General features: G+C 44.6%; 1 protein-coding gene across 1 annotated transcript; it reads left to right on the plus strand.

The window, feature by feature from the left end:
* Positions 1 to 20: 20 nt before the first annotated feature.
* On the plus strand, positions 21 to 17732 carry CENPW (centromere protein W). Its single transcript, XM_075924117.2, has 3 exons — positions 21 to 201; positions 15152 to 15265; positions 16742 to 17732. Exons 1-3 carry the CDS (start codon positions 112 to 114, stop codon positions 16766 to 16768), a joined length of 231 nt encoding a protein of 76 aa, XP_075780232.1. The 5' UTR covers positions 21 to 111; the 3' UTR covers positions 16769 to 17732.
* The last annotated feature ends 1336 nt before the right edge of the window (positions 17733 to 19068 follow it).

Below are 19068 nucleotides of genomic sequence, written 5' to 3' on the forward strand. Positions count from 1 at the left end.
GGGAGGAGCCTTCGCCTTCACTGTGGGGAGGGGCGGTTGCGTCAGCCAAGCGTCGTGGTGCGGCTGCGCGGCGGTTGAGCGGCCGATTCGAACGGCGCCCCGGCGGGGAGCATGAAGCGAGCGGCGCCGCGCAGCACCTTGCGGAGCCTCATCAAGAGGCACAAGCCCCAGCTTCGCCTGGCGGCCAACGCCGACCTGCTGGTGAGCGGCGCGCGGGGGCGGGGGATGCGCCCAGCGGCCGGGACTAGCTCCTGCGTGTCGAGCCGTGAGGGGCTAACGAGCAGGACCAAGTCACGGGGTGTGATTCCCCCCCCTCCACCCACCCACCCAGCGCCCCTAGCCCCTCGCTGAGCTGGACGCGGGGTGAACGGGAGAGCTGTGCTGCCCCACTCGGTGCGGGGGGCGAGGTTCTGGGGTTGCGGGTTGGGCCCAATGGTGCGTCTACACGGCACCCTAACAACTCCTAACAGATGCGCAGATTGTGTATCTAACCTCGATGCTATTTCGAAATAGCTCATTTCCTCCTTTGGGGTATGTCTAGACCACAAGCCTCTTTCGAAAGAGCGTCTAGACTGCAACCTCTTCTTTCGAAAAAGCAAGCCGCTTTTTTTGAAAGAGAGCACCCAGGGGCTATGTCCAGACTGCAAGCCTCTCTCGAAAGAGGCTTTTTCGAAAGTGTCTCGACTGCAAGCAGTACTTTCGAAAAAGCAAACCACCTTTTCGAAAGAGAGCACTCAGGCAGTCTGAATGCTCTCTTTCGAAAAAGCCCTGTTTGCATTCAAGAACGCCTTTTTTCAAAAGAGCACTTTCAAAAAAAGGCGTTCTTCCTCGTGAAATGAGGAGTACTGCTGTCGAAAGAAAAGCCACGTTCTTTCGATTTAATTTAGAAAACACAGCTGTAGTCTAGACGCAGGTGAAGTTTTTTAAAAAAAAAGCTACTTTTTTTCAAAAAAAAAACTCTGCAGTCTAGACACAGCCTTGGTGGTGTTTACACAGTATCAGCTCTTGAAATAAAGCGCTATTCCGAAACATCCCTTATTCCTTGCAGAATGAGGTTTGCAGGGACGTTGGAATAGCGAGCCCAAAATAACGGGCTTGCTGTGAAGCTGTGGGCTAGCTATTGCTGGATCCTCTGGTATCCCCAAATAGCATTGCAGTGTAGGTATAGCTAATAGGGGTACATTAAAAGATACTACATTATCATCAAGGACATGAGATTGGCCATTGTATTGTTAATCTTTAGGCTAGTAAATGTTTGATTGTGCCCATGCGACCCAATTAAAAATATTTCTGGCCCAAATCAATATCTGCAGATGGAAAAAATCAGGAAAGTGCTAATTAACAATTGCATTAAATTTAATACTTGGTGTATTTTCACATGTGGTAACTTGTGTTTTAAAGGTGTTAATTAAATTTTTTTGAAACTCAGGGCAGTTCCACACTTAAAATGCCGCATTCACTATAGCTGTACTGCTGTAGTGCTTAAGTGAAGCTGATCCTATGCGGATCCCAGAGCTTCTCCTGTTGGAGTATTTAATCCATGCCACAGTTGATTAGAGAAGCACTACCACCAGCATAGTTCTGACTATGGTTCGATTGGTACAACTATGTTGCTCAGGGGTGTGGGTTTTTCACAGCCCTGAGAAACAGTTATACTGATATAAATCTGAGGTAAGGTCAACTCTACAGTGTTTGAGTCATTGAATTGTCTGACATTCCAATAAATTCCTGAAATTATTAATATATACATTGATAAAATTGAAAAAATACTTAAACACTGATATTATCCATCAAAATTGTAAAGGAAAATTGCATTCTGCCAAGCCTATTTTATTTTTCAGTTACTTATATAGCAGGGATGGGCAAAAGGCCATGGAGGCCCTACTGCTCCCCTACCCTGAGGCCAGTTCGGGGTGGGGGGAGCGCGTGATGTTTCCTCCACCCTGCCAGGAGCACGTGGCGCTTGGAAGTAGCATGCGCTCCTGGCAGGGCTGAAGGAGGCTTCATGTGCTTCCCTGCTCCCAGGCCAAACAGGGCCTGGGGGCAGGAGGAGTGTGTGAAGACTTTGTGTGCTCCTCTGCCCCCAGGCACTGATTAGCCTGGGGGCAGGGGAGTATGGGAAGTATCCTCTCAGCCAGGAGCATGGGCACCTAGTGGAAAGGAAGGGTGGCTGGGCAAAGGCACTCCCCCACCCACAGACCAGTCATGGTCTGGGGATGGGGAACCCAGAAGTATCTCGGTTCTGTCCCTTCTGGTGTGGCCTGGGGCCACTACAGAAATTTTTGAAGTGCCCCCTCCCCCCCTGCAAAAAATTATTGCCCACCCCTGCTATACAGGCTCATCAGATACAGACTCCTCAACTATAGTACAATAGAGTGAGTAAATGCTTCTGAAGAGTTTACAATTCAAACCAACCAACCCCAGATTAAGGGAGAGAGGATAACACTAAGAGGATGTAAGCAATTGTAGCCAATCAGCAATAATTGCAGCCTCTCAGTATCCTAGCTCTTACTAGATTGCAGTTTTCCATATGTATTACAGCATAGATGAATTAGCCATTAGTTAGTAACTATATGGTTATTTGGCCTACCTCTGATAACATGCAGAACTGTTGGTTGAACTGTTTATAACTGTATATAGATGCTATATTTTGAAAAAGGAGGGGACTTGGGATAAATGTGTGTAATGCCAGTATTGTTTTGCTATTGAAGGGCTTGTTGACTGTCAGTTAATTGAATGTTGGTTAATAAGATATTTATTGAATGTATGCATCTTAAATTGTGCAAGTCCTGAATAGAGGGGAGAGTGAGCGAGCATTCCATCTAGTAATTTGAAGTGTGCCAGGCATCAGAATTTCCTAGGTTCCATTATACCTGTTCGACAGCAAGAACAGATGGAAATACAAGATGGATGTAGGGATAGAAAATCAGACATCTACTGCAGAATTTCAGAAAATGGGGGTGATCAGAGCTATGCCGAGGATGTAGTGTATTGATATTTTGGCTATACTACTACTACTACTGACTGTAGAGATGGGATGGCAGCATAGGAAATGTGACAATAGCTGTTTAGCTAAGGGTAGGAAGATCCTTAGGTGGCAGGCTGACTTTATGTGAGCTTGTGGTAAGAACACAAAGCTGTCCTCTTGCACAGAAGTATCTGGATCTATATAGTTTGGGATGAGATCAAAATACTAAAATCTGTGTTTGGAAGTGGTGTTTAGTTTGCAAATTACTCATTATAGAGGAATTTTGTTTACGTTCCCAAACAGGGTGTTTGAATGCACTACTGCATTCAATCACACATTTACAATCACAAAATGTTTCATTTAAATTCAAAATCTGCTAAACATGGAATTTGGCAGCATTCCTGAGGCTGGGATTTAGAATAGATAAATATAGATATACCAAATTAAAATAGAAATAATCATGTAGAAATAGCGACGACGAGTCCTGTGACTAACAGGCATCTTATAGACGAACAGATTTATTGGAGCATAAGCTTTCATAGGCAAAGACCCACTTCGTCAGATGTCTATAAGGTACCATAGGACTCCTCGTCGCTTTTGCAGATTCAGACCAATACGGCTGCCTCTCTGAAAAATGTAGAAATAGTCATTGCTCATTACATGTTCTAAGGAACTGCCCTCAGGTCATGTGCTTAAAACAATGTGTGACAGATTCAGCGCTCAGAACATGATAGTTAACAATCATTCTTGAAAAACTTTGTTAAAAATATTTATAGTTGCTGAACACACTTCCTGTTGTAAGCAGAAGCTATTTGTTTCTCCTATGTTTTAGAAGGAATGTCTAATCATCCATAGGTGACATCCCTCTTGGTTACAACTGCTCCTTTCTAGCAATACCAACTACTATGAACTGGGGATGTAAGTGATTAGTTGGCTATCCAATAAGCAAATGCTTATTGGATAGTTTAGCAGCCACTTGACTAGTCACTCCCTCCCACCTTGCTGCCTCTGTCAGAGAGGCAGCAAAAGGGGGGAGGAGCAGGAGCTGGTCCTGAGGGGCATAGTGGGGAAATAGCACGAGAGGGGACTGTTTTGAGTCCCCTCCGGGTTTACAGTGCTGGCGCTTGTACATTTCAAAAGCAGAAGTGCCACAGGGAGCACAGGGTGAGCGGGGACTTAGGCAGTCCCTGCTGTCTGTGCGCTCTCTGTGGCTCCTCTCCCTTGAGAGGCACATACCACTGTGAGAGGCAGTAGGGTGTGAGGGGACAGGAGCCGGTGCTGGGGAGATCCTGCTTAAAAGCTGGTTCCACCCCAGCACCATCTCTGGGGTGCTGTCTACTCCCTTCTCTCCTCCCCCCCTCCACCCCCGCTGTCTCTATCAGAGGCACAAGTGGGTTGGGGGCAGTAGGCGATGCTGCTGGGAAGCAGCCCCTGCCCACAGGGGTCTCAATGAGCATGATTCAACAAATCCGCTTATCTACTTGCCTGCAAGTAGATTTCAGCCGGTCACCCCGTTCACTGGTGGTTTGCGCATGCGCAATGCAGGTCTCGCGCATGTGCAGTGCAGGGCTGGCGAGTGGTTTTTGCCACTATCGTCGAGCCTTGCCAATGGGGACCTGTGCTTCCTGTGAATAGGGGCTGTTGCCACCAAGCAGCCTCTTTGTGGCAGCCAGGGCTGCTCCGGCACCATCCCCTGTTTGCAGCAGCCAGGAATGGCCTGAATAGTCCCTTTCCATGACCAGCCCTGTTCACCGTGAACAGTGGCTTATCCAGTGCCAGTCCCTGTACATGGTGGACAAGGCTCATACTGATCACTGTGCCTCTGCATTAGAAATGTGAAATTGTGGAACTATTAACTGTCGTTTGTAACCTATCCTTTAAATCAACTTCCGTATCTAATGACTGGAAGATAGCTAATGTAAAGCCAATATTTTAAAAGGGCTCTAGAGGTGATACCAACAATTGTAGACCAGTAAGTCTAACGTCAGTAGCAGGGAAATTAATTGAAACAATAGTAAAGAATAAAATTGTTACACATAGAACATAATTTGTTGGGCAAAAATCAACATGGTTTCTGTAAAGGGAAATCATGTCTTATTAATCTATTAGAAGCTTCAGCAGATAGCCGAGTTAGTCTATACAGGACTCTATTAGAGTTCTTTGAAGGGGTCAACAAATATGTGGATAAGAGGATCCAGTAGGTCTAGTGTACTTAGATTTCCATAAAGCCTTTGACAGGGTCACTCACCAAAGGCTCTTACGTAAATTAAGTTGTCATGGGATAAGAGGGAAGATCCTTTCATGGACTGAGAACTGGTTAAAAGACAGGAAACAAAGAGTAGGAATAAATGGTAAATTTTCAGAATGCAGATGGGTAATTAGTGGTGTTACCCCAGGGTCAGTTCTAGGACTAGTCCTATTCAACTTATTCATAAATGATCTGGAGAAAGGGATGAACAGTGAAGTGGCAAAGTTTGCAGACAATACTAAGCTGTCCAAGATAGTTAAGAACAAAGCAGACTGTGAAGAATTTCAAAAAGATCTCACCAAACTAAGTGATTGGTCAACAAAATGGCATAAGAAATTTAATGTGGAAAAATGTAAAGTAATGCACATTGGAAAAAATAACCCCAACTATACAAATAATATGATGGGGGCTAATTTAGCTACAACTAATCAGGAAAAAGATCTTGGAGTCATCGTGAATACTTCTCTGAAGATGTCCATGCAGTGTGCAGCGGCAGTAAAAAAAGCAAACAATGTTGGGAATCATTAGAAAAGGGATAGAAAACAAGATGGAGAATATCTTATTGCCCTTCTATAAATCCATGGTATGCCCATATCTTAAATGCTGCGTACAGATGCAGTCGCCTCATCTCAAAAAAGATATATTGGCATTGGAAAAGGTTCAGAAAAGGATAACAAAACTAAGGGGTTTGGAATGGGTCCCATATGAAGAGAGATTAAAAAGACTTGGACTTTTCAGCTTAGAAAAATGGACACTAAGGGGGGATATGATAGAGGTCTATAAAATCATGATTGGCATGGAAAAAGTGTATAAGGAAGTTATTTACTTGTTTCTGTAACATAAGAACTAGGGGTCATCCAATGAAATTAATAGGTAGCAGGTTTAAAACAAACAAAAGGACATTTTTCTTCATACAGCGCACAATCAACCTGTGGAACTCCTTGCCAGAGGAGGTTGTGAAGACCAGGAATTTAACAGGATTTAAGAAAGAACCAGATAAATTCATGGAGGTTAGGTCCATCAATGGCTGCTAGCTAGGATGGGTAGAAATGGTGTTGGCATTAGAAAAGGGCAACTAAAATGATTAAGGGTTTGGAATGGGTCCCATATGCAGAGAGGTTAAAGAGACAAGTCTTTTCAGCTTAGAAAAGAGGAGACTAAGGGGGATATGATAGAGGTATATAAAATCATGAATGGTGTGGAGAAAGTGAATAAGGTGGGGAAAGTGAATAAGGAGATGTTATTTACTTGTTCCCATAATATAAGAACTAGGGGCCACCAAATGAAACTAATGGGCAGTCGTTTAAAACAAATAAAAGGAAGTTTTTCTTCCCATAGCGCATAGTCAACCCATGGAACTCCTTACCTAAGGCAGTTGTGAAGGCTAGGACTATAATAGGGTTTGAAAAAGAGCTAGATAAATTCATGGAGGTTAAGTCCATTAATGGCTGTTAGCCAGGATGGGTAAGGAATGGTGTCCCTAGCCTCTGTTTGTTAAAGGGTGGAGGCGGATGGCAGGAGAGATATCACTTGATCATTACCTGTTTGGTTTACTCCTCTGGGACACCTGGCATTGGCCACTGTCGGCAGACAGGTTACTGGGCTAGGTGGACATTTGGTCTGACCCAGTATGGCCGTTCTTATGGTCTTATAACTGTAGTAAGTGCCCAGCACGGAGCAGCAGTACAGGTGGCTCCAGAGCCGGCTCCTGGAGCTACCTCTGCTGCAGCTCTGCATAGCAGAGCTTATTGACTATTCGTATAATCAATAGGAATGATATCAACTATTCAATTAGCCACATAATATTTTAACACACTTACTATGAATTGGCAAGTAAAATCCAACAATCGATGTGCTTGGATGGACATTTATGAATGAGTACGGGAAAGTGGTTAATCCATTACCCTGTATGTGCGTGGTGCCAGTTAACTTGTGCTTGGAGCAGCCCCCAGCCCGCCATGGAGCCAACAACAGGGCTGAGATTGGGAGCCTTCTGTTGCTGGTGGAGGCAGCAGCCCAGAGAGCCTCCTTACTTGAGGTAATGGGAGAACAAAAAACCTATTTGACTGCTTTGTTTTGGAACCACAAATATGTGTATGAATCACAGAAACCATCTTAGATATCATCCTGGTGCTGAATCTTAAGAAATAGATCTTGCACTACTGTTTCATTTCAGGTAAATCCTTCACTTAACAGCTAGGTGATAGCAGTACAACAGAAGAAGCTTGTACTGATTCTTTTAGTACTATTTTCATTGGGGTAAAAGGGAGGAGTGTACTCGAGTGATGGCAGTCTGGCATCTTCATGATGACAAATTTTTCTAATTTATGGGAACTCAGTGTACAGGTTGAACCTCTTTAGTTCAGCACCCTAGGAACCTGACCCGTGCCAAGCCAGAGAATTTGCTGGTCCACCAGAGGTCAACATTGTCTAGCAGCATTATCAAGACTTATACTGTTTACTGGGATGACACACAGAGGTAAATTAGTATTCTATGCTATTTTTTAGCTTGAGAACCAAGACTGATGGCTATAAATAAACTTTATGGAACCTTGGAAAACTTCGCCACACCCATGATAAGTGGACATCCGGCTAACTAAAATCATGCCAGTCCACAGGTGTTGTTGGATCATAAAGTGCCAGATTAGGGAGGTTCAACTTGTATTGAATCCTAATTTAGGGTTAATGTTGCAATGAATAATGTAGAATTTTGAATAGCACCTTTTTTGCTTTAGGTATACAGGAGACCCCCGACTTGTGATCGGTTCTGGAGGAAGTGTTGCAAGTTGGGGGTGTCATAACTCGAACCTGCATTTACGGTAGGCACCTTTGTAAATGCAGGCTGAGGACATGAGTCGGGGGTTTCTGGCCCCTTCTATACTTACAACCATTTTTGTAAGTGCAGAGGATCAGAACTCAGGAGGTCGCATTTTGGTGAGCCTCGCGTACTAGTATAATATACAGCGATTCGATGACTATGGACAGAATGTGTGGATTTACAATAACTTACTTGCTTGGCCACTTTGTTGAGAGGATCACTTCCCCCCCCCCCCCTCCCGCTCTCCCTTTCCACTTACCTTGGCCTACTTACTCCTAACAAAATGAGAGAATAACAATATAGCTGGTCAGAGAAAGAAACACTTTAAAGGTAGTTTTAAAATGAAGGTTTTTATCTTTTGTTGTTGTCACAGGAAAGGATAAATGAATTCATTTTTAGATTAAGAATTTAAAATGTGGAAAGTTTGTGTAGTTACCATTTCCAAAAATATAATCTCCATGTTGATATGTTCAATAATCTAGGTTCTTATGCTGAGCATTTTAGTGCCACTACTGTTTGAATGTTTCAAATATTCTCTGCATGAGTAGTTAAAAAAATTTAATCAGATTAAAAATTGCTTTGATAGTTTGCCAGGCAAACCTGCAAGAATATCTGTTTTTTATATACTGCATATATTTATGTAAAAGTTGGCATGATTTGGAAATATCTGTTGCATATTAATACTTCTGTAGTTCAGCAGATTAAAACATTTCATCCATGTGGCAAGCGAGCATTAAAAATATGCTTGTTCTCAACTGCAGATCCTCTGTGTGTATTGTATGTCTATTACTAAAGCATTTCCAGGAAATAAACTCTGAATTGTGTTTTCATTGTTTATATAATTTTCTAGCTCTGTGAAACAGATATATTGAGAGAAGCAAGAAATTGCTTTTATATTTTTATGCTTACATGATAAGAAGGAAATATAACTTAATAGTCATATTCCAGTGGTCTTTTCTAAACTTTCTGGTTGACAATGATTTTTTTTGTATCTTGTAGATTTTATGTAAACCACATTAGAGTCTTTCTTCTTTCTCTTGTGAAATGCCTAACAGATTTCATTTACTCTATTTAAAATTCAACCATTAGAGTCTTAGACCATTTAGTGTTTGAAATTCCATTGACCATCTAAGTCACTTATTTCTTATGGCAGAGATTTTATTCTAAGTGCTTTGCAGAACAGATATATTCTGTGGAACATATAATACATGTTGAAATACTCATAACTGTGATTCTCTGATCGGCTATGGATGTTGCAGGACCAGAGAGTCCCAGGAGAGGACCAACAGCAAGGATCCCTGCAGGGCTTGCAGGGCAGTAGGCTGCTTGCAGGAAGCTAACGGCGGGACAGTAACGTGTGCCAGTGGTGCTGCCTAGTGGGTTTGGGAGACCTGCCGTGTGGCTGCCCAGGAGGGTGGGCAGCACGTGCATGTGGCTGCCCACAGTGGGCCCTGGTGTGTGGTGTGCTCATGGCTGCCCAGGGAGAGCCCCGGCAGTGAAGGCTGCCCAATGGGGTCCACAGGGCAGTGGAGCCAGCAGGAGGTGGGGAGCCAGCTGGGCCAGGGAGGCTAGTGGCAGGGGTCCAAAAATGACCTCCACTGGTCCAGCAAAATCCCTCATCTGGGATCGGTCAGATCCCAGGGGTTCATGGCCAGGGAGGTCGAACCTGTATCTCAAATACATATAAGTTTACAGCTGAAAATTTAGACCCATGTCTACCCTTGATCCATGATGGAGTTTCTATTGCTGTCAGGGAAAAATTACATATGGAGATCAAGGGCAGTGTATAACAGTCTTAAATTGGTCTCTATTAAGATTACGAGAGTGGGTTTATTCAAGTAGCTCATGGGGATGTTAGTGACTAGTTGGCTATCCAATAAACATTTGCTTATTGGATAGTTGAGTAGCCATTGGACTAGTGACTTCACCCCTTCTCCTCTTTCTACCTCCCCTTGCTGCCTTTATCAGGGTATGTCTACACTAGCCCCCTAGTTCGAACTAAGGCTAATGTAGGCATTCGAAGTTGCAAATCAAGCCTGGGATTTAAATATCCCACGCTTGATTTGCATCTTCCCGTCCGGTCGCCATTTTTGAAATTTACAAGTCTGGACTAACTACACGCGGCAGGGACCCGGTAGTTTGAAATAAAGCCCTAGTTCGAACTACCTGCTGTTGCTCCTGGAATGAGGTTTAACAGGTAGTTTGAACTAGGGCTTTATTTCGGACTACTGGGTCCCTGCCACGTGTAGACGCAGGCAGTTAGTCCGGACTTGTAAATTTCAAAAAGTGGTGACCAGCTGGGAAGATGCAAATCAAGCGCGGGATATTTAAATTCCAGGCTTGATTTGCAGCTTTGAATGCTTACATTAGCCTCCCTAGTTCAAACTAGGGAGCTAGTATAGACATACCCTCAGAGAGGCAGCAAAGTGGGGAGGAGCTGGAGCTAGTACTGGAGGGAACTGGCTTTAAGCCGTCCCCCCTCCCCCCCCCCCCCAAAGCACTGTCTCTTTGGGTAGCAGGGGAAGCAGAGGCACCACAGGAAAACAGCACAAGCAGGGACTGCTTCCCCACTGGTGCTGGTTCCCACTGCTGGCACTTCTGCTTTTGAAATGTACAAGAGCCCCCCCCCCCCCCCGGGACTCTTGTACATTTCAAAAGCACAAGTGTCACAGGGAGCATGGGGTGAGCAGGAACTCAGTCCCTGCTTGTCCTGTGCTTTCTGTGCGCCCCCCCCCCCCTTGCTGCCTCTGAGGCAGCAAGTTGGGGGGAAGGGGGACAGGAGCTGGTGCTGGGGGAGCCATCTTAAAAGCCTGTTCTCCCCCCCCCAACACCGTCTCAGTGGTACCGCCTGTGCCCCCTCACTGCCTCCATAAGAGGCAGCGGGATGGTGGGGGGAGATAGGGGACACTGCTGGGAAGCGGCTCCTGTCTGCAGAGGTCCCAGAAGGGAACTGTGCCCCCCATGAACAGGGACTGTTGCCACAAAGTAGCCCCTGTTTGCGGTAGCCAGGGCTGGCCACAGACCGGGGCTGGTGCCTGAGCAGTCCCTATCCATGGCTAGCCCTTGCTTTCTCGAACAGGGGCTGCTGGGCTCAGCGTGAGCCAGGACTGAGCATTCCTTGCTCGTGCTGATTGATTGCTTGCACCTCTGCATTTTAAATGTAGTAAAAGCTCAGTGGCTCTTACTACATTTAAAATGCAGAGCAGCAGTGTGGGTGGCTCCAAATTGTATTGACTATGTGATTAGCCAGATAATCTCGTTAATATCCTTAGTAGCTCATTTAAGTTAATTGGGGCACTTGTGAGTAAATTTGGGGGGGGGGGATTAAACCTCTGGCGAATAGTACAGTTTAACAGCAATGCGTAGTTTAGTTTCTCCTTTTCTTTTCTCTTCCTTTGCAAACTGGGGCACTACATTTGTCAAGAGATTAATTTTTAATCACCTGTCTAGCATTTGCATTTTATGATTTAAGTTCAACTTTTAAAAGCTATTTAGCTTGTTAGAGATTACTCCATTTATCAGTGGGGCCGAAGCACCTTAAACTCACTCTTCACAGATGCAGAATAAGACAGCCAACCTAGATGTCATATTTAAATTCCAGGGCAAAAAAAGAATCCGCATGGAACTTTGTTTGCACTGTGTTTCTTTAATGAAAATTCAAACACTATTGTTTGCCAGGCTGAAGCAATTATTCTGAGAGATGAGTCTCTCTCTTATTGTTTTTAACTTCTCATATTTGTAGTCGGGGACAGACTTGAATTTTTAGAACTAAAAAAATGATGATCTACAAAAGGAAAAAGGGGGGGCGGGGGGAGGAAACCATACCAGGGATCAACAAGCTGGATTGAAACACGCATTTCAAATTGTGCTAATTTACTTCTCAGTTCAGTTTAATTTTAAAAAGCCCACAGGACATAATAGAGCAGTAGTGTTAAATTTAAAATACATGGTGGGGATGCTTTTTTAAGTATGAGAATATTACTGTATTTTTAAATTTGATGTTTGTTTCTTGTCAAGTTCTCTGAAGATCTATGGACTGGCCGTGAATTTTTTAAGTGACTAGAGACTTTTTTTATTGGTTTTTGTCTGAAATGTTCTGTAATGTTGTTTTTATCACTACATTTTGTGTATTATATCCATCTTCTTATAAAAAATATGTGGCTCTTTGCACTCTATCCACCTTTATTTTGGCTTTCGTGTCTTAGTTGGCCACCCCTGATCTAGATGGTGCTTGGTCCTGTCGTGAGGACTGGACTCGATCTCTCAAGGTCCCTTCCAGTTCTAGTGTTCTATTATTCTATGAAAGCGGCAGCACCGCATGGAGCCCGGAGCCAGCGGTGGACTCTCTGATTTCCCCCACTGCCCCTGGGCACCGCACAGTGTTTCAATATTTGAAATGCACAAGAGACCCTGCTGGGACTCTTTTACATTTTAAAGGCGGCATGCTGTGCGATACTTCCATCTTTGAAATGTAGTAACAGCCGGGCGAGCTCTTGCTACATTTCATAGCAGAAGCACCCTTATTGACTATTGAATAGTCAATGGAAATTCCATCAACTAGTTGAATCTAATTTTAACATCCCTAGGATAATTTGTTGCTTGGTGTGTGAAAAAGCCATGCCATAAACAACACAAATTATACTGATCTAAGTGCTGGTGTGGACAGTGCTATGTCATGAAGAGAGCTTCTCTCTCGCATGTGGGGGTCTGGAGTAATTAACCCAGTGTGGCTGACAGACTTCTGTGGGCAAAGTGAGGAAGAGGGGGTAGCCTCTGGGCCACTAGAAGAGGCAGAGCATGGGCAGAAGTTAGCCTCCCTCAGCAGATGTTCAGTGCTGTATGCTGCCTAGGGCTCCAGTGGTGATTTAAAGGTCCCAGAGCTCTGGTTGCTGCTGCGGCAGCAGCTAGGAGCGCTAGGCCCTTTTAAATCATTGAGCGCTGGGCCAACTGTTCCCTTCTCCCCTACATCCCTTGCCTGTCATTGGTGGGCCTGAATTAAATCTTAAAGCTCTTTTCTTTCACGTTAGAGCAGCTACTTTTGAGAGTTTAGTGGCTCAGATGTTAGTCAAGCTGTGCCATGGTAAGCTGTCTAGTGTAGCTGTAGCCTGAGAGTTGAGTGTTGACGGAGCATTATTGATCAGAGCAATGCCATCTGCAATATTGACAGGGTGTGAGGGATCAGTTCATTTGACGCAGGAGATAATTGCTGCTGCTTTGCACTGCAGGGCTGGAAATGAGAATCTTGGACTACTGGGGAAGAATTTCCCAAACTAGTTTGTGGACTATATTTGGTGATGGCAGGGAAGAGTTAACTTGGGCTGGGCAATAATTTTTGATAGGGTGCCACTGTAAGAATTTGGAAAGTAGTCAAGGGCTGCATGCTTGCATGTTATTAATGGCGGAGGTGCAGGTTCTGGGATTGGAGATTGGGTGCAGAAGGGAGCTTGGGGTGAAGGAGGCAGTTATGATCTGGGGCACTGGACTGCGGTGGAGGGGGTTGGATGGCGACCTAGGGCAGGGAATTGGGGTACAGGAGGGGATGATGGGATTTGGGTTGGTGAGCTAGGGCAAGAGGGGACTGTGATCTGGGGCAGAGGATTGGGATACTGGATCTGGGAGGGGATATGGGTACAGGAAGGGGACCAAGGATTTGAGTATGTGGAGTAGGGGACAGGAGTGGGGGGCAGAGGGTTGGGCAAGCGAGGGAGTGGGGTGCCAGAGGCAGGATCTGGCCAGGAGACTTACCAGCCAGTAGCTGTTCCTGAATCAGCCTCCCTGCCTCCACACAGGCTGCAGCCATGTGCTTTGGAGAAACTGGCCAGTGGGATTGTGCTGGGGGTAGGAGCAGCTCCTAAAGCTTTCGCCCCTCCCCTCTGGACTCAGTTTTTAAAGAAAAACCACCCTGCAGCTGCATTTCTGAGCAGCATGGGGCGAGTCACGTGGGAAGCCTGCCTGGGGTTCCTCACAGTGTCTGTGGGCCAGATGGTCACTAATTGCTGCTTCCCCCCTTCCCTCCCCCAACTACTAAAGAATGGTCTGATAAAGAAAATCTGTCTCTGAAAATAGCTTAAGTAAATATTCGGCACAAAATGAGAGGGCTCTAGGGCAGTGGTTCCCAACCTGGGGTTCGCGGACCTGTGATGGTACTGTAGGGGGGTCCATGGAAAGCTGAGGAAAGGAAAAGTGAGGATCAAGCCCACCGTGGGACTGGGACTGCCCGTCAGCTGACTTTTCCTTGGGGTTTGCTGTTTGCAACCAGCTGCATGCACGCTGCCTCCTGCCCTTGGGATGGGATCTTGATACCCCAGGAGGCACCATGCATCTTCCTGTTGCCAGCTGCACTGCCGTTTATGCTCCAGCTCTCTCCCTCCTCCCAGTCCTGTGGTGGGTCTGAATCTTACTTTTTTTTTTTTTTCTTCAGGGTTCTGTGCGTGGCCACGGGCAGAGTGCCAGGGCAGAAGCTGCCTTTGGCCGTAAGAGCCCTCTCTCCATATCCTCCGTGGAGGGGGTGGGAGCTGAGGAAGCAGTGTGGGCCAAGGGGCGTGCTGGCCACCTCTGGGTCTGTAAAATTGTAACAGATTGGAAAGGGATCCATATGCTTGAAAAGGTTGGGAGCCACTGTTCTAGGATAATTCATAAAAAATTAAGAAAATCCAAGAGGTGTTTTTTAGATACTGCCAAACTGAGTATACGGTTTGAATGTACAAATAGAACTCCTAATCATGGACAGTTTTTTTTAATGAAAGATTTGAGAAATACTAAAATATATTATTTAGGAGCAAATGTTATGCCTGTTGTGTGTTTGTGTGCACACCTTTATTTTTTTAAAGTACAGTGTGTTTTGGGTTTTTTTAAAGTTTGAGTAAATGGAAGATGTGTGTGCTGGAAACTTTCAAAGCAATAAATGTTCAGAGCTAGAAAAATCAAACTGTAGCTGAATTAAAGGGTTTTGCAGAAACCCCTTCATAGTAATTCAGATGTTTTGCTGCATCCTTTGAGATAAATAATTGAAGCTTTTTAAAAAGAAAGTATTTGCTAAATCAGTATATATAATTAACTGTTTATAAGCATATTATTGGACACCTACTTGACTGTATTGATGTTTTGTACTTCAAAGGTGCATTTGAACTTCTTGCTGTTTCTCCAGCGATTAGCAGAAGAAGCCAGGGCCAATGCTTTCAAGAACAAGAGTAAAACAATTAAATCTGAACATACTATAGCAGCAGCAAAGGTAGTAAGTTGAAATTTTTCTCCCTTTTTTTTGTTTAAACACTCAATATTTATGCAACTGTATTCACACTTTTGTTACCATTTAAAAAAGCCAGAATTCACAACAGTAAATATTCCTAGAGAAATGCTATATTTGCCATGTTTTTTATTTATAAACAAAACATTAAAAAAAGCCCTTAGTCCTCTGGGCACTGCAATAACAAATCACAGTGCTATAAAATCTACTACAATAACATCAAAAAAACTGCCAGCACATCAACATACTCCCCATCTCTTCTCATAACCTCAAATTTAAAAATCTTCTTCCAAAATGAAGATAATTTCCCTGCCCTTCAGTTTCTCATTGTGGGGAGCAATGAAAATCTGGACTCTTTGTGACCAGCAATGGGATCCTGTTCCATATTGGAGGGGTGTTTGTGGAAAATGCTACTGTACCAAAGGAGCTGTAAGTTGAGTAGCTCTGTTGATCTTAACTACAACAATACATGTAGGTCTGTTGCCACTGGGAGAGGTGAGGAATAACATCTTGAGCCCAAGATGTGAAGGTGGTCTGAGAGTGCTTCAGAAGTAGGTATTCTTAAACTGCTTCTTGCTGTTTCACACAAATATCAGCAGAGGGCATCTCCTTTCAGTCCTAGACCTCCACTTTTGTTTCCCGGGACTCTGCCCTGTTTTATTTAGGCAAGAGAAGCACTGCATGGAGTGTGGGAGAGAAATACTTGGATGGGCTAGGCCGCATCAAAAACAGTTTCTTTTAGTTGCTGAGTCATCTTTGCTTCTACTTGAATAGGGCTGGATAAAATGGAAAATTATGCCATTTGACTTTACTAGATTGGAGGCCATGTATCCCATGCTTACTAAATCTTCTAGTCCTATATTTCCTGTAAAATTTTATCTGGATATATTTAATACAAAATATAGGAGGTTTGTTGTGTGCCATGTTAAATATTGCAGTTAGAATCTTGTGCATTTGCAATCTGTGCAATTTTAACATTATTTAAATCTGTTCTTTTCTATTTTTTAAATGAAAAGATGGAAAAAGAAGAAATTATCTTGTTTTAATAATGTTAACATCGAAATAGTCCCAATAGGGCTGAGAAGTTAATTTCTCAATTTTAAACTCTAAACCAAAAAATGTCCATCCAGCACTCTTGGTGCCTTTTGCATAATTTTTTTAAAAAAGCTCAATGTGAAGCATTACGAACAAAAATCAAGCCACAACAGCAATACAATCACATTTTATAACTTCTTGTGCTGTCTAGATATAATGGGATGAGAGCATTAAGGAATGTGGTGAGAATGTTGAAGAACAATTGAGACTTCTGGGTGGCCTCTAGAAAACATTTGTTTTAGAAAGTTTTGCTTTTAAAGTTCCATTTTGTCTAAAGTATGTTCTCCGATATGAATTTCAATATAACGGATTTTGTTTGACTCTGAATGGGCATATAAGTAATGATGAGTATACTTTCTTTCACAGGTTATCTTAAAGAAGAGCAGAGGCTAGGAAATCAAGAGCAGAGGCTAGGAAATCTAATCCCACTTGCTTTACCCAGTGTATTTTATTATCTTTTCAAGTATTGTGATTAAGATCCTCAGTTGGTATAAATATGCATAATTTCATTGAAGTCTGTAGAGCTACACTTCTTTACCTTTGTTGAGGACTTGGGCTTATGTTCTTAAACATCCATGTTTTTATGAGATTTGTACATGTATCTCTTACCAAAGCCATGAGGCAAACGCTTGTGGTAGAGGTATTTTTTTAAATAATGTAAGTTTAGTTGCACCTTCCACTAAAACACTGGGAAAAACCTATAGCATTTCCCTTCCATGCATTTACTGATGTCATAGTCTTAATTAGACAGTATTTCTTATTAATCACTCAGACAGATGTATGAAGGTGTTTACTCTGCATGTCAGTTGAGTTCTTGTTATGTAGACAAAATGTTGTCTTAAAGAAGTCTGACAGTGTTGTATCAAATCTTAGTTTCAGATTCTGAAATAAGACATTTATAAACATAATTCTTGAAATAATTTTAAAGAACAGCACAAGTTGCTTGAATAAAACTTAATATTTTTATTAGTGCACTAACTTTCCCAAAATTGCTCCATTGGCTTTCCAGTGGTATATGTCAAATGAGCAGCTGATCTTAAGCTTGTGGACAGGAGCACTTCAAAAACTGATACCAATTGCTATTGTTGAATTAGACCTAAAAGAGGCATCAAGAGATCAGCTATGCATAGATACTATGTCTGTTTGAACCTGTGGTGTGTGGACATGTATATATTTTACACATATAGCACATCAGTGTCAAATGTCTAGCATTCTTATGAAATTAAACTTTTAAAAATGTAAACTTGCATCTTATTCTTTTGTGCAATGACACTTTGTTCTTTGGTGTTTTGTCATTTGCGTAACACTAGTTACATGAATATGCAAATAAACTGTTTCTGGTCCACGAGCCCACTTACCCATGGACTCTGTCTTGTCACTTCACATTCCTCTACCTCCAACGCCAGAACCCTCCAACCCCATCCAGCCAACCCTGGTACTTTGTGTGTCTATTATTTAACCTGCCAAACCCATCTGATATCCCCTGTATCCCACTTACCCCATTACCTCACAATTCTGTCTTGCCAAGCCTGTCACCCCAGTGCCCATCATCTCCTGCTTCCCAATATCCCCTACTGCCAGCTTCCTTTTGTCAGCCACCCCTGTCTTGCCTGGAGCCTGTCTGCATCTGCTGTCACTACCAGCCTTGGCACACTGTGTCCCAGTGACCCCAACTTAAATTGACAACCTCCCATCTCTCCAGATCCTGCCCCACTCTCCCTGGTGCCCCTTGCTCCACAAACTCCATCACTGCCTATTGTGCCAATCCCTGATCCTGACCCAGCAACTGCCTGTTCCACAAGCTCTGAGGCCCCCGACCCTACTCGGACACCCTCAAATCTGCTGCCTTTTGAGACAAAAGCATAAGCTGCGCCCACACCTATCTCCATAACCACTGACCCATTGCAACCCACTCCCTCTTGCCCTTTGACCTCTAATCCCTGCCCTGGCCTACCCCTCTTCACTCTTAGCCCCAACTCAGCCCCTTGTTCCTCAGTGCCTAACACCCTTTGACTCCCACCCCTATATCCTGTACCCATTGGCCCTTTAACCTCTGACCCCTACAGCGCATGCCAATACCCTTGTGACCCCACCACACCTTCACCCAACACCCCTTTGATCCTACTGCACTCCCCAGAGCAAAGCTGCTCCCTCTAGGGCAGTGGTCCCCAACGGGGTGCCCGCGGGTGCCATGGCGCCCACCGGGGCACTTGTGTGCACCCGCCGACAACATGGGCCGGTCCCGCCCCAGGCGCGCGGTGCACTGGAGGTGCCCGCCCTAGGCACGCAGCGCTCGGGCGGCCCCAACCCCGGGGCACATGCGGGTGCGCGGCGCCGGTGCTGGCCCCAGGCACGCGGCTCAGGCGGCGGCGCCGGCCCCGGGCCCACGGCACAAGCGCTCGGGTGGCTCTGGCCCTGGGGCATATGCCGGCGCCGGGTGCAAGGGCATCCCCGCCCCACCCACATGAGTGGTCCCACCCCCAGGCACCCGGGAGCCTCTATAGGTTGGGGACCACTGCTCTAGGGAGTGTTGCTGTTACTGCCATGTGAGCAGGGGGGAGTAGTCTTTGGCTGTGCATGTGTTCCCTCCTCCTTCGCACCCCAGTCAGCTCAGCTGGGCTGCTATCTTACCTGGTGGGTGGGGAGGGAGAGACACAGACCGCTGCTGCTGCCTCATCCCCAGCACTGCTGCT

Source organism: Pelodiscus sinensis, chromosome 3, assembly GCF_052426305.1.
Source record: "Pelodiscus sinensis isolate ZL-2025 chromosome 3, ASM5242630v1, whole genome shotgun sequence".
Classification (NCBI taxonomy): domain Eukaryota; kingdom Metazoa; phylum Chordata; order Testudines; family Trionychidae; genus Pelodiscus; species Pelodiscus sinensis.

Bases quoted from the DNA above. Each gene is read 5' to 3' on its own strand.
- CENPW (XM_075924117.2), top strand. From the start codon at position 112: ATGAAGCGAGCGGCGCCGCGCAGCACCTTGCGGAGCCTCATCAAGAGG. The intron at 202-15,151 runs GTGAGCGGCGCG...TGTACTTCAAAG, and splicing joins CGGCCAACGCCGACCTGCTG to GTGCATTTGAACTTCTTGCT. The intron at 15,266-16,741 runs GTAGTAAGTTGA...TTTCTTTCACAG, and splicing joins ATACTATAGCAGCAGCAAAG to GTTATCTTAAAGAAGAGCAG.